This window comes from Gorilla gorilla, chromosome 23 (genome assembly GCF_029281585.2).
Source record: "Gorilla gorilla gorilla isolate KB3781 chromosome 23, NHGRI_mGorGor1-v2.1_pri, whole genome shotgun sequence".
Classification (NCBI taxonomy): domain Eukaryota; kingdom Metazoa; phylum Chordata; class Mammalia; order Primates; family Hominidae; genus Gorilla; species Gorilla gorilla.
The window spans coordinates 39513323-39529124 of NC_086018.1; the positions used below are offsets into that span (position 1 = coordinate 39513323).

The window sequence follows — 15802 nt, forward strand, 5'->3', positions numbered from 1 at the left end:
GGCTGGAGTGCAGTGACACACAATCTCGGCTCACTGCAATCTCAGCTCACTGCAACCTCCGCCTCCTGGGTTCAAGCGATTCTCATGCTTCAGCCTCCTGAGTAGCTGGGATTACAGGCACCCACCACCATACCTGGCTAATTTTTGTATTTTTACTAGAGACAGGGTTTCACCACGTTGGCCAGGCTGGTTTCAAACTCCTGACCTCAGGTGATCCACCCACCTCGGCCTCCCAAAGTGCTGGGATTATAGGTGTGAGCCACCACGCCCGGCCTAGAATGTGGTCATTATTACGTGTATTTGTAAAGTGTCCCTCTGGCTAGGGCTCAGAGAGGCAGCGACCTGTCTAGGGTCACAGAACCAGAGATGGATCCAGGCTGAGTCCAGGCCGAGACTCTGGCACCAGTCTGGGGTCCTCCCACACCCCTTCCTCACACTTAACACAGACGTGTAGTCACATGCGCCCAGACACGACCACAGCCTCCTGTCCTGGATACCAATTTCATAAGTGACCGATTTGTAAATGAAAAAGCTGATGTATTAATTATTAATTGGAAAGAGACTGCTCTGGAAACCCACGTTCTTTGCCATTCTCTTACCTGGGAGAACCCAGTGGGCCTTCAGAGGGCACACACTGGTCTGGAGTTTCAGTGAAGGGGTGTGTGGTTTGAGTGTATCTTATCAAGGGTCCGAGGGCACTGGCTGGGGTCCCTTCTCTGAAGCATCGCTCTCCCATGCCAGAGGCTGGCAGGTCCCATTTCCTAGTTCCTCCTTTGAGACTCAGTAGAGTCCACTAGAATCCCACCCTTTTGTTACTGGGGTCAGTCTCACTGACCCCACACAGGGACCTCCCATGTCTTCCAGATGAACCCTGGCCTCACATCTGCTGTGCAGTGGGCCCTTCCCTGTCCCTCAAGGAAGCTTCCTTCAGATTACAGGCAGGATGGCTACAGCCCGTGTCATCATTTCGTTCTGCTGAAACCTCCTTTTCAGAACAGTGGTCCATTCGACAGCCTTCCGTTTGGGCCCATCAAACACATTACCAAGAATTCAGCACTTCCGACAGTCAGACACCAGTCCAGGGGGCTCTCTCAGGTGTCGTCTAAGCCTGGGATCTCCAGCAAGTTATTTCAAAAAAAGCCTCGGGGGTTTTTGTTTTGTTTTGAGGCAGGGTCTTGCCCTGTCGCTCAGGCTGGAGTGTAGTGGTGCGATCTCGGCTCATTGCAGCCTTGAACTCCTGGGCTCAAGTGATCTTCCTGCCTCGGCCCCCAAGTAGCTGGGACCACAGGTGCACGGCTAATTTTTATTTATTTTATTCTTATTTTTATATTTTGAGACAGTCTCGCTCTGTCTTGTAGGCTGGAGTGCAGTGGCACGATCTCGGCTCATTGCACCCTTGTCTCCCAGGTTCAACCAATTCTCGTGCCTCAGCCTCCCGAGTAACTGGAATTACAGGTGTGCGCTACCACGCCTGGCTAATTTTTGTATTTTTAGTAGAGACAGGGTTTCGCCATGTTGGCCAGGCTGGTCTTGAACTGCTGACCTCAAGTGATCTGCCTGCCTCAGCCTCCCAAAGTGTTGGGATTACAGGCATGAGCCACTGCACCCAGCCACTTCGCCTAGGCCAGGGCCTGCCTCTGCACTGCTGGCCTCGTCTGGGGACTTGAGTGCCACAGGCACTCTTGGCAATTATTTAGACCAGTCCCTTCTCCAGATAAGGAAACTGAGACCCAGACCAGGGCAGGGACTTGTTCCAGACCCACCACCCTGGCCAGGTGTCACAGAACTGGGGTTCCATCTCTGCTCCCCTGTCCTTCTCTCTGACACTGCTAGTGGAGACTGGGCCAACATCCAAGCTCTTTGGAATTATTTTTAGAAGGTCTCTAAGAGAGGGCCTGTCTCCAGTGCCAGCATTTCAGAGTCAGAAGGGAGGCTGATGGGGTGGGGAGGGCTTGGGGAGGGTCACCTGGACACAAACCATGTTGCTAACGCCCAATTATTGATTTGTCTCAATAGGACATCAACCAGGAAGTTTATAATTTCCTGGCAACTGCAGGTGCCAAATATGGCGTGGGCTTCTGGAAGCCTGGATCTGGAATCATTCACCAGGTAAAGCTGGGCTCAGTCTGCCGTCCCAAGGGCCCAAGCCAGAGAGTATGTTCCAGGCCTATGGGGGGAGGGGGTTTGAGGCCCAGGGGGGCTGAGGGGAACTGGATGACATCTCCATCAGCTCTTATGCTCTTCCTCCTCTGTTTTGAAACTGATTTTCATTATGTCATTATACGTGCTCATTTTCTGGGTGAGAAGTTAAAATAATCCCTCCTAACCACCCAGGTAACCAGCATTTTAAGTGCGACACGTTTCTTTCCACATTGTCTTCTGGGCGTGTACTCAAGCATCTCTATTCCCGTAAACTCTCATACAGAACATGGTAGTATTTTGTTTTTTTTTTCACAAGTGTCGCCCCTTGTGGCATGCATCACTGACATTTGATGAGCCCATACTGTGTCTCAGGTACTAGGCTGAGCACTTGAAAGATATTCGCCATGCCCTGTGAGGTAGGTGCTTTTACTATCCACACCCTACAGAGGAGGCAGCTGAGGCACAGAGATGTTAACATCCTTGCCCAGGGACACCTAGCTGGCTTACTGTGGAGCCAGGACCTGTGGGCAGGAGGGCTGGTCTGGAGCGAGTGCCCCATGCCACCGTGCTGCTCTGCCGCCTCCCTCGCCCCCCGAGCTCTTTCTGCTTCTGCACGTGGTGCTCCTCGGATTTCTTTTTGGCTCCTTCATGGTGTTCTGTAGGGTGGAGGTACCATAGGTCATGTGGCCATGTCATCCGGGGGCTCTTCTGAGGTGTCCCAAGGATGGATCTTCTTTTGGTGGACAGTTGGACAGTTTTGTCTCTGGAAGTGCAAGTGTGAACGTGTATATCCTGGGGAGGTGGGTGCTTCCCTTTCTTCCAAGGGCACTCTTAGGGACCACTGACCTAGTTTGTGTCCATTTACATCCACCCTGTATGTATGAAACCTGCCTCTTCGCACCTTTGCAAGGTGGCCCTTCCCCCTCCCTCCATCCCAGACCTCACTGTCCTGGCCTCCTCAGGATGTGCTGAGTCAGGCTGTAATCTGACGCCGCATGGGCTCCCAGCACCACCCTGCTCTGAAACCAGAGCCAGCAGGGGATCACTCCTCTGCCCTGCCCAACCATCACTCTTGCCAGGAAGGGGCTGCGTGGAATGGCCGTTTGCAGCGGCCCGTGGGGACTAGAAAGCCCCTCTCTGCAGCAGGGTTAGGGAGTCAGGTGGACCCAGCCTTGGCCTTCTGTTACGAAGGGCACTGCAATGCAGGTGTCTCCCTTCCTACCTCAGTACAAATGCCCAGGCCTTTATGGCAGCTCCTGGGCCAAAGTTTGGAGCCGTGAGTGATGGCAGCTCACATCTGCCACCGGCTAGCTGCTAAGCATACAGCCTCGTGTGTTTGTTTCTTTAAAATGAAAATGCCCAGGGGCCATGGGAGTACTTTGCAGCTTTACTTTCTTCCCGCCTTGATGTCACGTCGTCAGCAGCCTCAGTCCACTAGGTCCAGCCCAAACCTGAACCCCTTTCCCTCCGGGAAGTGCCCTGGCCCCACTTGGCCCGCAGACCTTCCTCCACATCACAGCTTTCTGGTTCCTCTGTGGAGCCTCCCCGGCCCTCCCCGTGCCTGGCACAGTGGCTTCCAGTGGATCCTCTGTGGGATCTCTTCACATTATGTTCCCAGCATCTGCCAAGTGCTTTCTGCACTGGATCATGTGCTCTGTGGGGACAGGGACTGTGGCTTATTTATTCCTCTCTAGCTCTGGGTTTGGGACCAGGTCAGTACAGAGCAGGTCCTTAATGTATGTGTGTGTTGTGTGGATGGGTGGCTGAATTTCCAGGTGTAGTTCTAGGCATTAGTCCTTCTTCCCAGCCCTCACCCCCATCTGTCCAGCCACACCCACAGACTGGGGAGCTCACTGTCACGGCCAGCGTCATCGTGACACCTTCTGCAGTCTTCATGTCTGCCTGACCTCTCCCCCTGGATGTGGACCACAAGTGTCTACACCGTGTAGACCACCCCAAATTCTGTGTGCCCACCCTTCGTGGATCCAACTTTTACAAGCTTGAGGCTCTTTAGGGATGCACTAGTCTTAAATCCTCGTACGTGGCAGCATTGGCCAGTTCTTCGCAGCCAGGTCTTCCCTCTGCATCCCCAAGAGATGAGACCTTTGGACCTTAGAGTCTGCTGGGCAGATGCTTGTCCTGAAGCAGAGGCCCTGGGGTTTCTGTAAGATTTCTGAGAGCACTGGTGGGTCCTGAGAGTTCACAGAGCCTGTCACACCTCTCATGTGTTCTTCCCCACATCCCCGGGTGGGGCACTAACTCCATCTGACTGATGAGCGGCAGAACCTCAGGTGAAGGCTCTTGCTGCAAAACAATAAATAAAAATGTTGCTTCCTGCAGGCACTATTCTGTGCCTCATGGACAGGATCTCATCCAGTCATCAGTGAACCAATGATGTGAGCACGATTGTTAGCTATTTCTTGATAGGGAAACTGAGCTCGGAGAGAAGTGACTTGTCCATGGTCCCACAACAACTAGTAGATGGTGGGGCCAGACCTCAGACCCCTCCATACAGGACGCCTGGCTCAGGGCTTGCCAGGCAGTGTCCTGCAGCTTCAGGGGGCCAGTGCCTCAGAGGTGCCTAGTGCCTGGGCCACACTTGGGTGTTGAGGTGTTGAGCCTATACAACACCCAAGGTGTTGAGCACTTGGGTGTTGAGGTGTTGCTGCGTTTCTTACCAAATGTTTTGGGGGAAGTGCTCTCCCCGGCTGGGAGGAGCGCCTCAGTGAAGGGAGTACTGTGAAATGGGACAGGTGATGAGGCAGGGTGGCATCGCGCCTTGAGCAAGTCACATGGGTTCTCAGAGCCACCTCCAGATGCTGAAGTGGACGAGGCATCACCTGTTCTTTGCAGTTGAGGAAAAGTTCATAGCTTTGTGCACCCACTGGGGCCCCAGGACTTCTTCCTCAGGGCCCTTGTGGGGCTGGAGCCAGCTCCTGGAAGAACCGCCAACCCCGATGAGAAGCCAGTTGGGGATGCTCCACACCCAGGATGAGGCCGGACCCGGGCCCATCACAGGACAGTTTCTCTGGTTCTTGTCACATCCTGGGGTCATGGTGGTGTGGGTGTTTGGTTACTGTGCTACAAATGAGGAAACTGAGGCATGGGGCAGCATTCAAAGGCCCAAGACATATAGCAGGAACTATCAGAGCTATTGAAGAGCCCAGGCCACCTGTCTCCCAAGACTCTGGCTCTTCTTGGCCACCCTGGAGATGGCCTGGATTAAATGGGGCTGCTCCCACCAGTTCCATCCTGGGAAAGTGGCTGGATGTGGTTGGGAGGCCCCGGGTTAGCGGGGCCATTTTTTGGTATTCTCGGCTGAGGGCTTCTAAATATAACATCTTGGATTATTTTTCAGATTATTCTGGAAAACTATGCGTACCCTGGTGTTCTTCTGATTGGCACTGACTCCCACACCCCCAATGGTGGCGGCCTTGGGGGCATCTGCATTGGAGTTGGGGGTGCCGATGCTGTGGATGTCATGGCTGGGATCCCCTGGGAGCTGAAGTGCCCCAAGGTGAGGGTGGGGAGGGACTCATTCTGGGCTGGCTGTGGGGTGGTGGGTGGTGGGGATGAACAGGAGATGGTGGGACCCAGGAGGGAAAAGGGAACAAGTTAGACTCGAATCCTCTGGGAGGGAGGTAGAGACCAATAAGCAGCAATGTGAATGGCAGCAGGGCCATCCTGACTTCGTGGCTGGCACAGGCACACACGGCCTCTCACAGCCGCCTCGCCCCCTCCTGTCCAGGTGATTGGCGTGAAGCTGACGGGCTCTCTCTCCGGTTGGTCCTCACCCAAAGATGTGATCCTGAAGGTGGCAGGCATCCTCACGGTGAAAGGTGGCACAGGTGCAATCGTGGAATACCACGGGCCTGGTGTAGACTCCATCTCCTGCACTGGTGAGGAAGGCGGCCAGGCGACGTGGCCCCTACCCTGTGCTGGGCCTGATGGGTCTCCAGTTGGGAGTAGAAGCAGTGAATGGCCTTCACTTGAGAATCTGTCTGTTCCATTTGGGGACTTGGGATAGACAGAGGTAGAAGGAAAATTGGAGACAGCATTAGAGATTGTCTAGTCCACACCCTCATTAAACAGATTAAGAGATTGAGATACCCATTGAGGCTGCCGGTGACTTCCTAACTGTGTGGCCACACACAGTTAGGAGCCAAGTCAGCTTCTGCTGCTGGGCCCAGGCCATAGCACTAGGCCACCTTGGGTGATCTAGACGAATCCAGAGAGGACAGAGGCAGTGGTGGGAATGGGCAGAGCCAGGGCTTCATTCATGAAGCAGCCGCAGGCCCACATCCTCCCTTGGCTGAAGTTCGAGCCTCACTCACTTCCCTTGGATTAGAGATCGGTGCCTGTCCGCCTCCAAGACCAGGTAGGAGCCAGCTGCTCCCTGCCTGTCACTCCTGGTGACCTGGCCTGGATGCCTGGTCCTCAGAAATCCAGGGAGACTTGGAACAGTCCAGACTTCCCAGGTGCCTGCCTGGGCTCCCCGGCAGCCCTGCAGAACTCTGGTTCCCCTGCAGTGATGGGGGCTCACTCCTGCCACGGGACTGCTCAGTCAGGACGTTGGTAACAGGCCCATACCTCCGTCCTAGTGGCTCCTGAGGCAGGTGGCCTGGTAGCAGCTGCAGTACCTGTGAGCCCACCAGTTCTGTGACGCTTTGTGGTCCAGACAGTGTGTATCATTTCAGTTTTGTTTTTGTTTTTGTTTTTTTGAGACGGAGTCTAACTCTGTCGCCCAGGCTGGAATGCAGTGGTGCAATCTCGGCTCACTACAACCTCCGCCTCCTGGGTTCAAGCAATTCTCCGGTCTCAGCGTCCTGAGTAGCTGGGATTACAGGTGTGTACCATGATGCCTGGCTAATTTTTTTGTATTTTTTTTTAGTAGAGATGGGGTTTCACCATGTTGGCCAGGCTGGTCTCAAACTCCTGACCTCAGGTGATCCACCCACCTCGGCCTCCATCACTGGAAAACTTGAGACACAGAAAAGTGTCTCCACCATGGTATGGCTGAAGGAGGGCAGGCCACCAGGCAGACAGACCAAGATCCAAATGTCAGCATCTACCTTTATGTGCTTTATGGCATGACCTTGAATCTCTCTGAGCCAGTTCCTCCCCTGCCAAAAAGAATAGCAACTGGGCAGTGTCTGGTCAGGTCAGCCTACAGTACGTGGTGCCTGTTCAATCTCTTGGGCGACGGTCAGGCCCCAAGCTCGCAGCTCAGTGTGTGGGGGCTGAATCTTCACCTGAGTCCTCTTCATTCTACCCAGCAGCCACCCTGAGCTGGGGCCCTGAGCTCTGATCCCCATGGCCTCCCCTCACCGGCCCAGGTTTTTACCCAGGGCCTCAAGGGATGAGTCAGCCCGCTGTCACCACATCTCTCTGAGTGGGAGGAGAAGCAATGCAGCTCCCTGGTGTGAAGATGCAGGTGGCCGCGTAGCAGGTGCGTGGGACCCTGGCCTGGCCACCAGCCAATGCCCGGGGCTCTGTTGCTCCACAGGCATGGCGACAATCTGCAACATGGGTGCAGAAATTGGGGCCACCACTTCCGTGTTCCCTTACAACCACAGGATGAAGAAGTACCTGAGCAAGACCGGCCGGGAAGGTGAGCTGGCAGGGGCAGGCCCATGTGGGTGGAACAGTCACATGCCCGCTCCTCCCCAAGACAGCTACGCCTTTCCCTGTAGGGCAGGGGTTCTTAACCCATTGTCTCCAGACAGGCATCCGAGGCTCTGAGAAAGCCCTGAAGAGGTGCAATGTGTTTCTGAGTAGATTGTCTGGAGCTCTCTCCAGCTTCTCAAAGGGCCTGGCGTCTGAGTTCAAGATAGCCCCACCTCAGGATGGGCATTTCATTTTCCCTGGAAGGTGGCTGAATGCCCGCCCTTCTCGGCCTGGTCCCTGCTGCCCCCTACAGGAAACTCCGGAAATGACAGGGATCGCTTCTGTTGATAATTTCTGACCTAGCAGCGGAACATTTGGAAGGAGAACCACTTTCCCAGCCTCCCCTGACAACTTCCCTGAGGCTCTAGCCTGGCTTCTTTGGAGCTCAGAGGGCATTGGCACCTGTGAAGGGTGGTGCATTGTGGGAGTGAACGAGGAGCCAGAGACCAGGGGCCATGGGGAGAGCCGTAAGCACGTGGAATCCTTGGAAGGCTCCTCCCTTTCCTTATTGAGTAACTGCTTCTGCAAAACCCAGCTCTTCACTTCCAGGACACCCTCCCCGGCTCTGAACCTTAGCTGGTGCTCCTCCTCTGTGTCTCTGTGTCCCTGACAGCTCCTGCACTAGGGTGTGAGCTCTGTAAGGGCAGAGACAGCAGCCTGGGTTTCTTCATTGGCCTAGTCAGTGCCCAGGGCGGGCCTGGTGTTTGGCAGGTGCTCAGGTGGGTGGTGAGTGAACTCTCAAGAACAGTTTCTGTTTCACGTGCTCCATCCCCGTCCCTTGTTGATTTCAGACATTGCCAATCTAGCTGATGAATTCAAGGATCACTTGGTGCCTGACCCTGGCTGCCATTATGACCAACTAATTGAAATTAACCTCAGTGAGGTGAGGAGACAATTAATTGGGTTCAAGAAGTTTCTGAGAGTAGTGGGGAGCAGGGCGGGTCCTGCCTAAATACTCATTGAGGGCCGGGCGGTGGCTCACAGCTGTAATCCCAGCACTTTGGGAGGCCAAGGCGGGTGGGTCAGTTGAGGTCAGCAGTTCGAGACCAGCCTGTCCAACATAGTGAAACCCCGTCTCTACTAAAAAAAAAAAAAATAGAAAAATTAGCTCGGCATAGTGCCATGTGCCTATAATCCCAGCTACTCAGGAGGCTGAGGCAAGAGAATCGCTTGAACCCGGGACGCAGAGGTTGCAGTCAGCCGAGATGGCACCACTGCACTCCAGCCTGGGCGACAGAGCGACACTGTCTCAAAAACAAAACAAGAAAAACCTCAGGGTGACTCGTGGGCCCCTGGGTCCCCAGTGTTCCTGCAAACTGCTTCCTGAAGCAGCCTGGAGCGGTGGGTGGGGAGGGGGGAGACACAGCCACGGGGAGAGCAGAGGTAGCTCTGGCTGCTGAACCAGAAGTGGATGTCAGTTTGCCACCAGCTCAGCTTTAGGAGAAGCCAAGGTTTCATCCTGAAGGGTTTTTGTTATCTGAGTTCAGAGGGCATATCCCAGCAGGGTTAGGCACCCTGAGACGCACAGATCAGAGCAGGTGTTTGCAGAGCCAGAGGAAGGGCAGGCTAGAGGATCCCGTCTGCAGGAGTTCACACCTCGGCTCTGCCACTTAAGTTGTATGGCCTTGGTCACGCACTTAGCCTCTGTAGGCCCCATCACGTGTGGAACCTACAGCAGTCGTGAGGATTGAATGAATTCATGTAACTAACACTGACGGAGGTTTACTGCATGCTGGGCGCATAGCTGAGTGCCTCGCATTTACTGATGATTATGACATGTAAAGCATCTGGCCTTAAGTCCATTTTTGTCATAAGATTCCAAAAGCGGCCGGGCATGGTGGCTCACGCCGGTAATCCCAGCACTTTGGGAGGCTGAGGCCGGCAGATCATGAGGTCAGGAGATTGAGACCATCCTGGCTAATGTGATGAAACCCCGTCTCTACTAAAAAAAAATACAAAAAAATTAGCCAGACGTGGTGGCGGGCGCCTGTAGTCCCAGCTACTCGGGAGGCTGAGGCAGAAGAATGGTGTGAACCCGAGAGGCGGAGGCTGCCGTGAGCCAAGATCGTGCCACTGCACTCCAGCCTGGGCAGCAGAGCGAGACTCCATCTCAAAAAAAAAAAAAGATTCCAAAAGCAACATCGAATGGGAGATAATGAACTTAGGAAGCTGACAGCCTTGATCCATTCCATGCCTCTGCTGTCTCCTAGCTATGTGACTTCAAGCACAGCATGTCACTTCTGAGCTTCAGTTCCTTCATCTGCAGAGCTGAGCCCAGCCTTGCAGGGCTGGAGGGAGCCCGGGAGCGGGTGTGTGCAGAGCCAACTGCTCAGTTCTTCCCTGTGATGAGGTTTCAGTCAAGAGAAAGTCGTTGGCCTCTCTGTGGGGACGTGGTGAGGCAGTGAAAGAGGCTGTCCCCGCTTCAAGGTTTCTTCCCTCCTCTCTTTCTTCTCCTTGCATGTTTGTTTCTTCAGCTGAAGCCACACATCAATGGGCCCTTCACCCCTGACCTGGCTCACCCTGTGGCAGAAGTGGGCAAGGTGGCAGAGAAGGAAGGATGGCCTCTGGACATCCGAGTGGGTGAGCACCTTCCACCGCATCTGTTTAGCAGGTCTCAGGGCCAGTGGCTCTGCCCAGGGCTGTAGACAATCACCTATGCCTACTGTGTGGCACTTTCTAAGGTGGGCAGTTTCTGAAATGGGTTTATTATTGAAAAATTACTTTTTCGGCCAGAAGTGGTGGCTCATGCTTGAAATCCCAGCATTTCAGGAGGCCAAGGCAGGTGGATTACTTGAGTCTAGGGGTTCAAGACCAGCCTGGGCAACATGGAAAAACCCCGTCTCTTAAAAGAAAATGCAAAAATTGGCCAGGGGCAGTGGCTCACACCTGTAATCCCAGCACTTTGGGAGGCCGAGACGGGTGGATCATGAGGTCAGGAGATCGAGACCATCCTGGCTAACACAGTGAAACCCCATCTCTACTAAAAATACAAAAAATTAGCCGGGGGTGGTGGCAGGCACCTGTAGCCCCAGCTACTTGGGAGGCTGAGGCAGGAGAATCGCTTGAACCCAGGAGGCGGAGGTTGCAATGAACCGAGATTGTGTCACTGCACTCCAGCCTGGGCAACAGAGCGAGGCTCCGTCTCAGAAAAAAAAAAAAAAATTGGCCAGGTGTGGAGGCACATGCCTATAGTCCTAGCTACTCAGGAGGCTAAGGTGGGAGGATCACTTGAGTCCTGGAGGTCAAGGCTACAGTGAGCCGAGATGGTACCACTGCATTCCAGCCTGGGCAACAGAGGCAGACTCAAAACTTCAGACTCAGGCAACAGAGCCTGTCTCCAAAAAAAAAAAAGAAAAGAAAAGAAAAGAAAAATTACTTTTTCTTGGCAGAAAGGAAAAATATGTTTATTGTAGAGAATATTCACAATCAAGAAGAATTTTTAAAACTCCTAATCTCAACCCCCAGCCAGGAGCAAGCTCTTAGAGCTCTTGGAGAGGTGTGCTGTGTTTCTGTGTATTGTGTGCATAGATTTTCCTGTTTTACATTTTATATCTCCCTTGCTGCTTTATGTGACTTTTCATGCTTTACACATGCAGACGCCCTGGCATGCCAGTCACTGGCATCTGCTGCTGCTGGGTACAGTGTGGCTGTGAAGAGCATGGAGCCTGGAGCCAGATGGCCTGGGCTTGAATCCTGGCTCTGCCACCTAACAGCTGAGTGACCCTGAGCAAACTGTAAAATCTGTAAAATCTGTAAAACAGGAGTCATGATCGTACTGACACCTTTGAAGGTGGTGTTGGGCCTATTGCTGCTATCACCAATGAGAAAAATAAATAAAAAATAAAGTTGTCTGGAGAAGTGACAATATGTGAAAAGAGATTTCTATACCGTCTGGCCGAAAATAAGGGCAATATAATGTGTTTGCCCTTATTCATTGAAGTAGTTTTAAGAAAAAAATATTTGGTGGTTTAATAATTAGAAAGTAAATTACTAAATTAATAAAAGAAACTATCTTGGCTGGTTATATTGGCTTTTGCCAGTAATCCCAAGACTTTTTTTTTTTTTGAGACAGAGTCTTGCTCTGTCACCCAGGCTGGAGTGCAGTGGCACAATCTCAGCTCACTGCAGCCTCCGCCTCCCAGGTTCAAGCAATTCTGCCTCAGCCTCCCGAGTAGCTGGGACTACAGGCGCCCACCACCATGCCTGGCTAATTTTTGTATTTTTAGTAGAGACGCGGGTTTCACTGTGTTAGCCAGGCTAGTCTGGAACTCCTGACCTCAAGTGATCTGCCTGCCTCGGCCTCTCAAAGTTGTGGGATTACAGGTGTGAGCCACCGCGCCTGGCCAATCCCAACACTTTGAGAGGCTGAGGCAGGAGGATCATTTGATCCCAGGAGTTCAAGAGCAGCCTGGGCAACATGGTGAGACTTTGTCTCTACAAAAACAATTTATTGAATTAGCCAGGTGTGGTGGTACTCACCTGTGGGTCCCAGCTACTCAGGAGGTTGAGGTAGGAGGAGTTGCTTGAGCCCCAGGAGTTAGAGACTGCAGTGAGCAAGCCATGACTGTGCCCTTGCACTCCAGCCTGGGCGACAGAGCAAGACCCCATCTCAACAACAACAAAAAGAGACTGTCTAGACAGACAATGCGATGTTATTCAGGTTTTATAGACTTTTTAAAAAGAACTCTTATTGCCCTGATTATAAAACAATCTTTAAAACCCAGAAAATACTAGAAAGTATAAAAGAAGAAAATTAGCATCTCCTGTCAGCCCCAGCCCATCAAGGATGGCTGTTCCTATGTTCGTATGAGCCCTCTGACGTGCCTACACGTGTACATGATATTGCTATAAAAGGGGTCACAGTACTAATGTGTTCGGCATCATGGCCAATGGCTACAGCATCTTTCTTCAAATGACGCCACGTCATGAGTAGCCTGTCCTTTATTGTTGGATATTTCGGTTGCTTGCAACTGGTCTCTGTTAAAAAAGTCTCTGGCCCAGCCCAGATGGTGAACTCTTTTGGCCAAGTCTGGATAATTTGAGGTCAGGTGGAGACCTCTGCGCACTGTCTCCTCCTGACCCCTAACCCCACCACCCACAATGCACCAGGTCTAATTGGTAGCTGCACCAATTCAAGCTATGAAGATATGGGGCGCTCAGCAGCTGTGGCCAAGCAGGCACTGGCCCATGGCCTCAAGTGCAAGTCCCAGTTCACCATCACTCCAGGTTCCGAGCAGATCCGCGCCACCATTGAGCGGGACGGCTATGTGAGTGCCCATATCCCCCTGCCCATCTCCCCCACCCCATGCTGAGTAATGCCTCCAGGCGGCACAAGCCCACAGGCCTGTTGGGCTGGGGCTGGGGCAGGTCCCAGTGGCTGCCCTGGGGTTCCAGTACAGCACTTCATCCTGCAGCCACCACATCACCCCTTCCCATCAGACTCTCACCCACCCTTGACATTCTGTCTTCCTCTCTCCCTGGCAGGCACAGATCTTGAGGGATCTGGGTGGCATCGTCCTGGCCAATGCTTGTGGCCCCTGCATTGGCCAGTGGGACAGGTAAGAGGCATATCTTTTGACGGGACAGCCCCTGTGCACAGGGTACGGAGCCCCAGAAGTTGGAGGAGGAATTATTGGGGTGGAGAGAAGAGACTCCAGCCAAGGTCTCTAGCTCCAGGGACTCTTGCCCATTAGAAGCCTCTGGCAGACATGCCTGGGAAGAGGGGCTGGATGAGGAAGGGCCCTGCAGAGGCACTGGGGGGCCACTTGGCTGAAGCCTGGGCTGGCAGGAGGAAGCCAGCGCGGCCTCACCCTGACGGACACAGCAGGAGCCGTTTGGGAGGAGGCAGTGCCCCAGGTCAGGAAACTCAGGCCTTGACCAAGGCCTTGCCTCTGGCTTACGTGTGGTTGCAGGCTGGGCCCAGTGATCCTGAGGTTCCCTTCTGCTCTGCGCGTGGCCCCAGGAGGAGGCAACCCTGGCAGGGCCTCTTCATTTTCCCTCGGTAGGAGCTAGGCTAGGCTGCGCCACAGGAACCCAGCTTATCTGTCCTCGGGACAGGCCAGGTGACAAGGCCAGATATCCCTAACCCTGATCCCTCTGACCTGGCAGGAAGGACATCAAGAAGGGGGAGAAGAACACAATCGTCACCTCCTACAACAGGAACTTCACAGGCCGCAACGACGCGAACCCCGAGACCCATGCCTTTGTCACGTCCCCAGAGGTGAGACCGCCCAGCTGCGCATGAGCCTGGGATGGCCTCTGGGGGCCCCTGGCAGGTCAGAAGAGGAGGCAGGAGGAGATGGGGACTGGGGTCAGGTTTGGCATCGCAGGGCAGAGGTCATCCAAGTGGTAGCCAGGAGCTACAGGCCTTCCCAGCCCCAGGCGCACGCTTGGTGCTTCCTGCCTGGGGCTCCCTGGGTCGTGGGATTATGAGATATTTATACAGTGGTTTGTGCTTATGAGCATGGAATTTGGAATCTCACTCACTGCCTAGGACACATCCCAGCCCTGCCTCTAACTCGCTGTATGAGTGTGGCCAAGTCACTTACCTTCTCTGTGTCCCTGTAATCCTCGGGATTACCTGGGAAAGTGTGTGGGACACATGCAGTTTCCGACCCCAGGTAGGAGTTCCACAAAAGCGAGGCCTTTGCCATTGTTCCTGTGGCCAGAGTGAGCCTTGCCCTTGGCGGTATTCAGCCCTGGCCGTGACTGGCACATGGCCAGGCTCTCTTGACTTGGTTGTTTATCTGCGTGTTCTACAAATACTTCTTGCTAAATGGGTGAAGGAATGGCCCCTTCCATGTTTTTAGTGTCCTGCGCACTGAGCAGGTTTGCATCATACCAGCATTTCTGCGCCAGGGCCCCCACTCCCTCCAGGATAGCTGTGAGGAGAGAGAACAGCACTGCCGGCCCGGCCCTGCAGGGATGGGAGAGGCCACACTGCCCTTGGCTTCCTGAGTCCTCTGCAGGCCCAAGGCCCCGTGGTCCCAAAGATCGTCCTGCAGCTCTGGCCTCTGAGGAACACAGGGGTCTGGGAAGAACATGGAAATTTCCTGGGTTCCTTTCTCAGTTTTGGTCTAGGCTTTTGGTAGGTGCAGGAGACAGGAGTGGCGATTGGTGCTGACCAACAAACTGGCCACCTCCATTTCAGATTGTCACAGCCCTGGCCATTGCGGGAACCCTCAAGTTCAACCCAGAGACCGACTACCTGATGGGCACGGATGGCAAGAAGTTCAGGCTGGAGGCTCCGGATGCAGATGAGCTTCCCAAAGCGGTGAGCGCCCACGCCCCCTGCTTGCTGGTTGCTGTGTGGCCACGGCACTTCCTTCTCAACCTCACAGCACCTCCTGTGCAGGCAGGGAGGGCGCTGCTAGGGAGAAGGAAGCAGCTCTGTTCCCTGGGAGGGGAGGTGGGGCCCGGGGAAACTTGCCTTCTGAGAGTCTGTCCTTGTGGGAACTGAGGACTCAGCACCCCATGCATCCCCATTCCCTGCTGCAGGAGTTTGACCCAGGGCAGGACACCTACCAGCACCCACCCAAGGACAGCAGTGGGCAGCACGTGGACGTGAGCCCCACCAGCCAGCGCCTGCAGCTCCTGGAGCCTTTTGACAAGTGGGATGGCAAGGACCTGGAGGACCTGCAGATCCTCATCAAGGTCAGCAGCATGGGGACGGCAGGACAGCCCCACCCTGCCAGGGCCCCCCGTCCCGAGCATCGGGAAGGGCCATGAACCTGGAGGAAGTGAGCAAACAGTCAAGACGCAGGTGGGAGATGGAAGGGAGGTTTGGCTGCAGAGCAGAGAGGGTATCGCAACGCAGTCCAGCGTTCCCCTTCTCTGTGGCCCCGAACTGGGCAGACCTAGATCTGGCCAGCCTCCGTCTGGGGCCCTCAGCCATCCAGCAGCAGCTGATCAGAGCCACCTCCAGTGGGTGTGGGCAGGTGAGTACAGCTCAGGCTGGGCTGGGACAGTGTGTGTGATTGCACAGCAGGCTCCA

The 15802-nt window shown here is 54.2% G+C and overlaps 1 protein-coding gene across 2 annotated transcripts in view; it reads left to right on the top strand.

Annotated features, from left to right (window-relative positions):
• ACO2 (aconitase 2) overlaps positions 1-15802 on the top strand; it is a 62439-nt gene that overhangs the window by 43504 nt on the left and 3133 nt on the right. For both annotated transcript variants that reach the window (XM_004065301.5, XM_055374734.2), the window contains exons 4-14: positions 2017-2109; positions 5501-5659; positions 5891-6041; positions 7649-7753; positions 8601-8692; positions 10284-10389; positions 12919-13076; positions 13294-13367; positions 13918-14029; positions 14960-15082; positions 15307-15462. In XM_004065301.5, the coding sequence (XP_004065349.2) occupies positions 2017-2109; positions 5501-5659; positions 5891-6041; positions 7649-7753; positions 8601-8692; positions 10284-10389; positions 12919-13076; positions 13294-13367; positions 13918-14029; positions 14960-15082; positions 15307-15462 (1329 nt within the window). The remainder of the gene's footprint in view (positions 1-2016; positions 2110-5500; positions 5660-5890; positions 6042-7648; positions 7754-8600; positions 8693-10283; positions 10390-12918; positions 13077-13293; positions 13368-13917; positions 14030-14959; positions 15083-15306; positions 15463-15802) is intronic.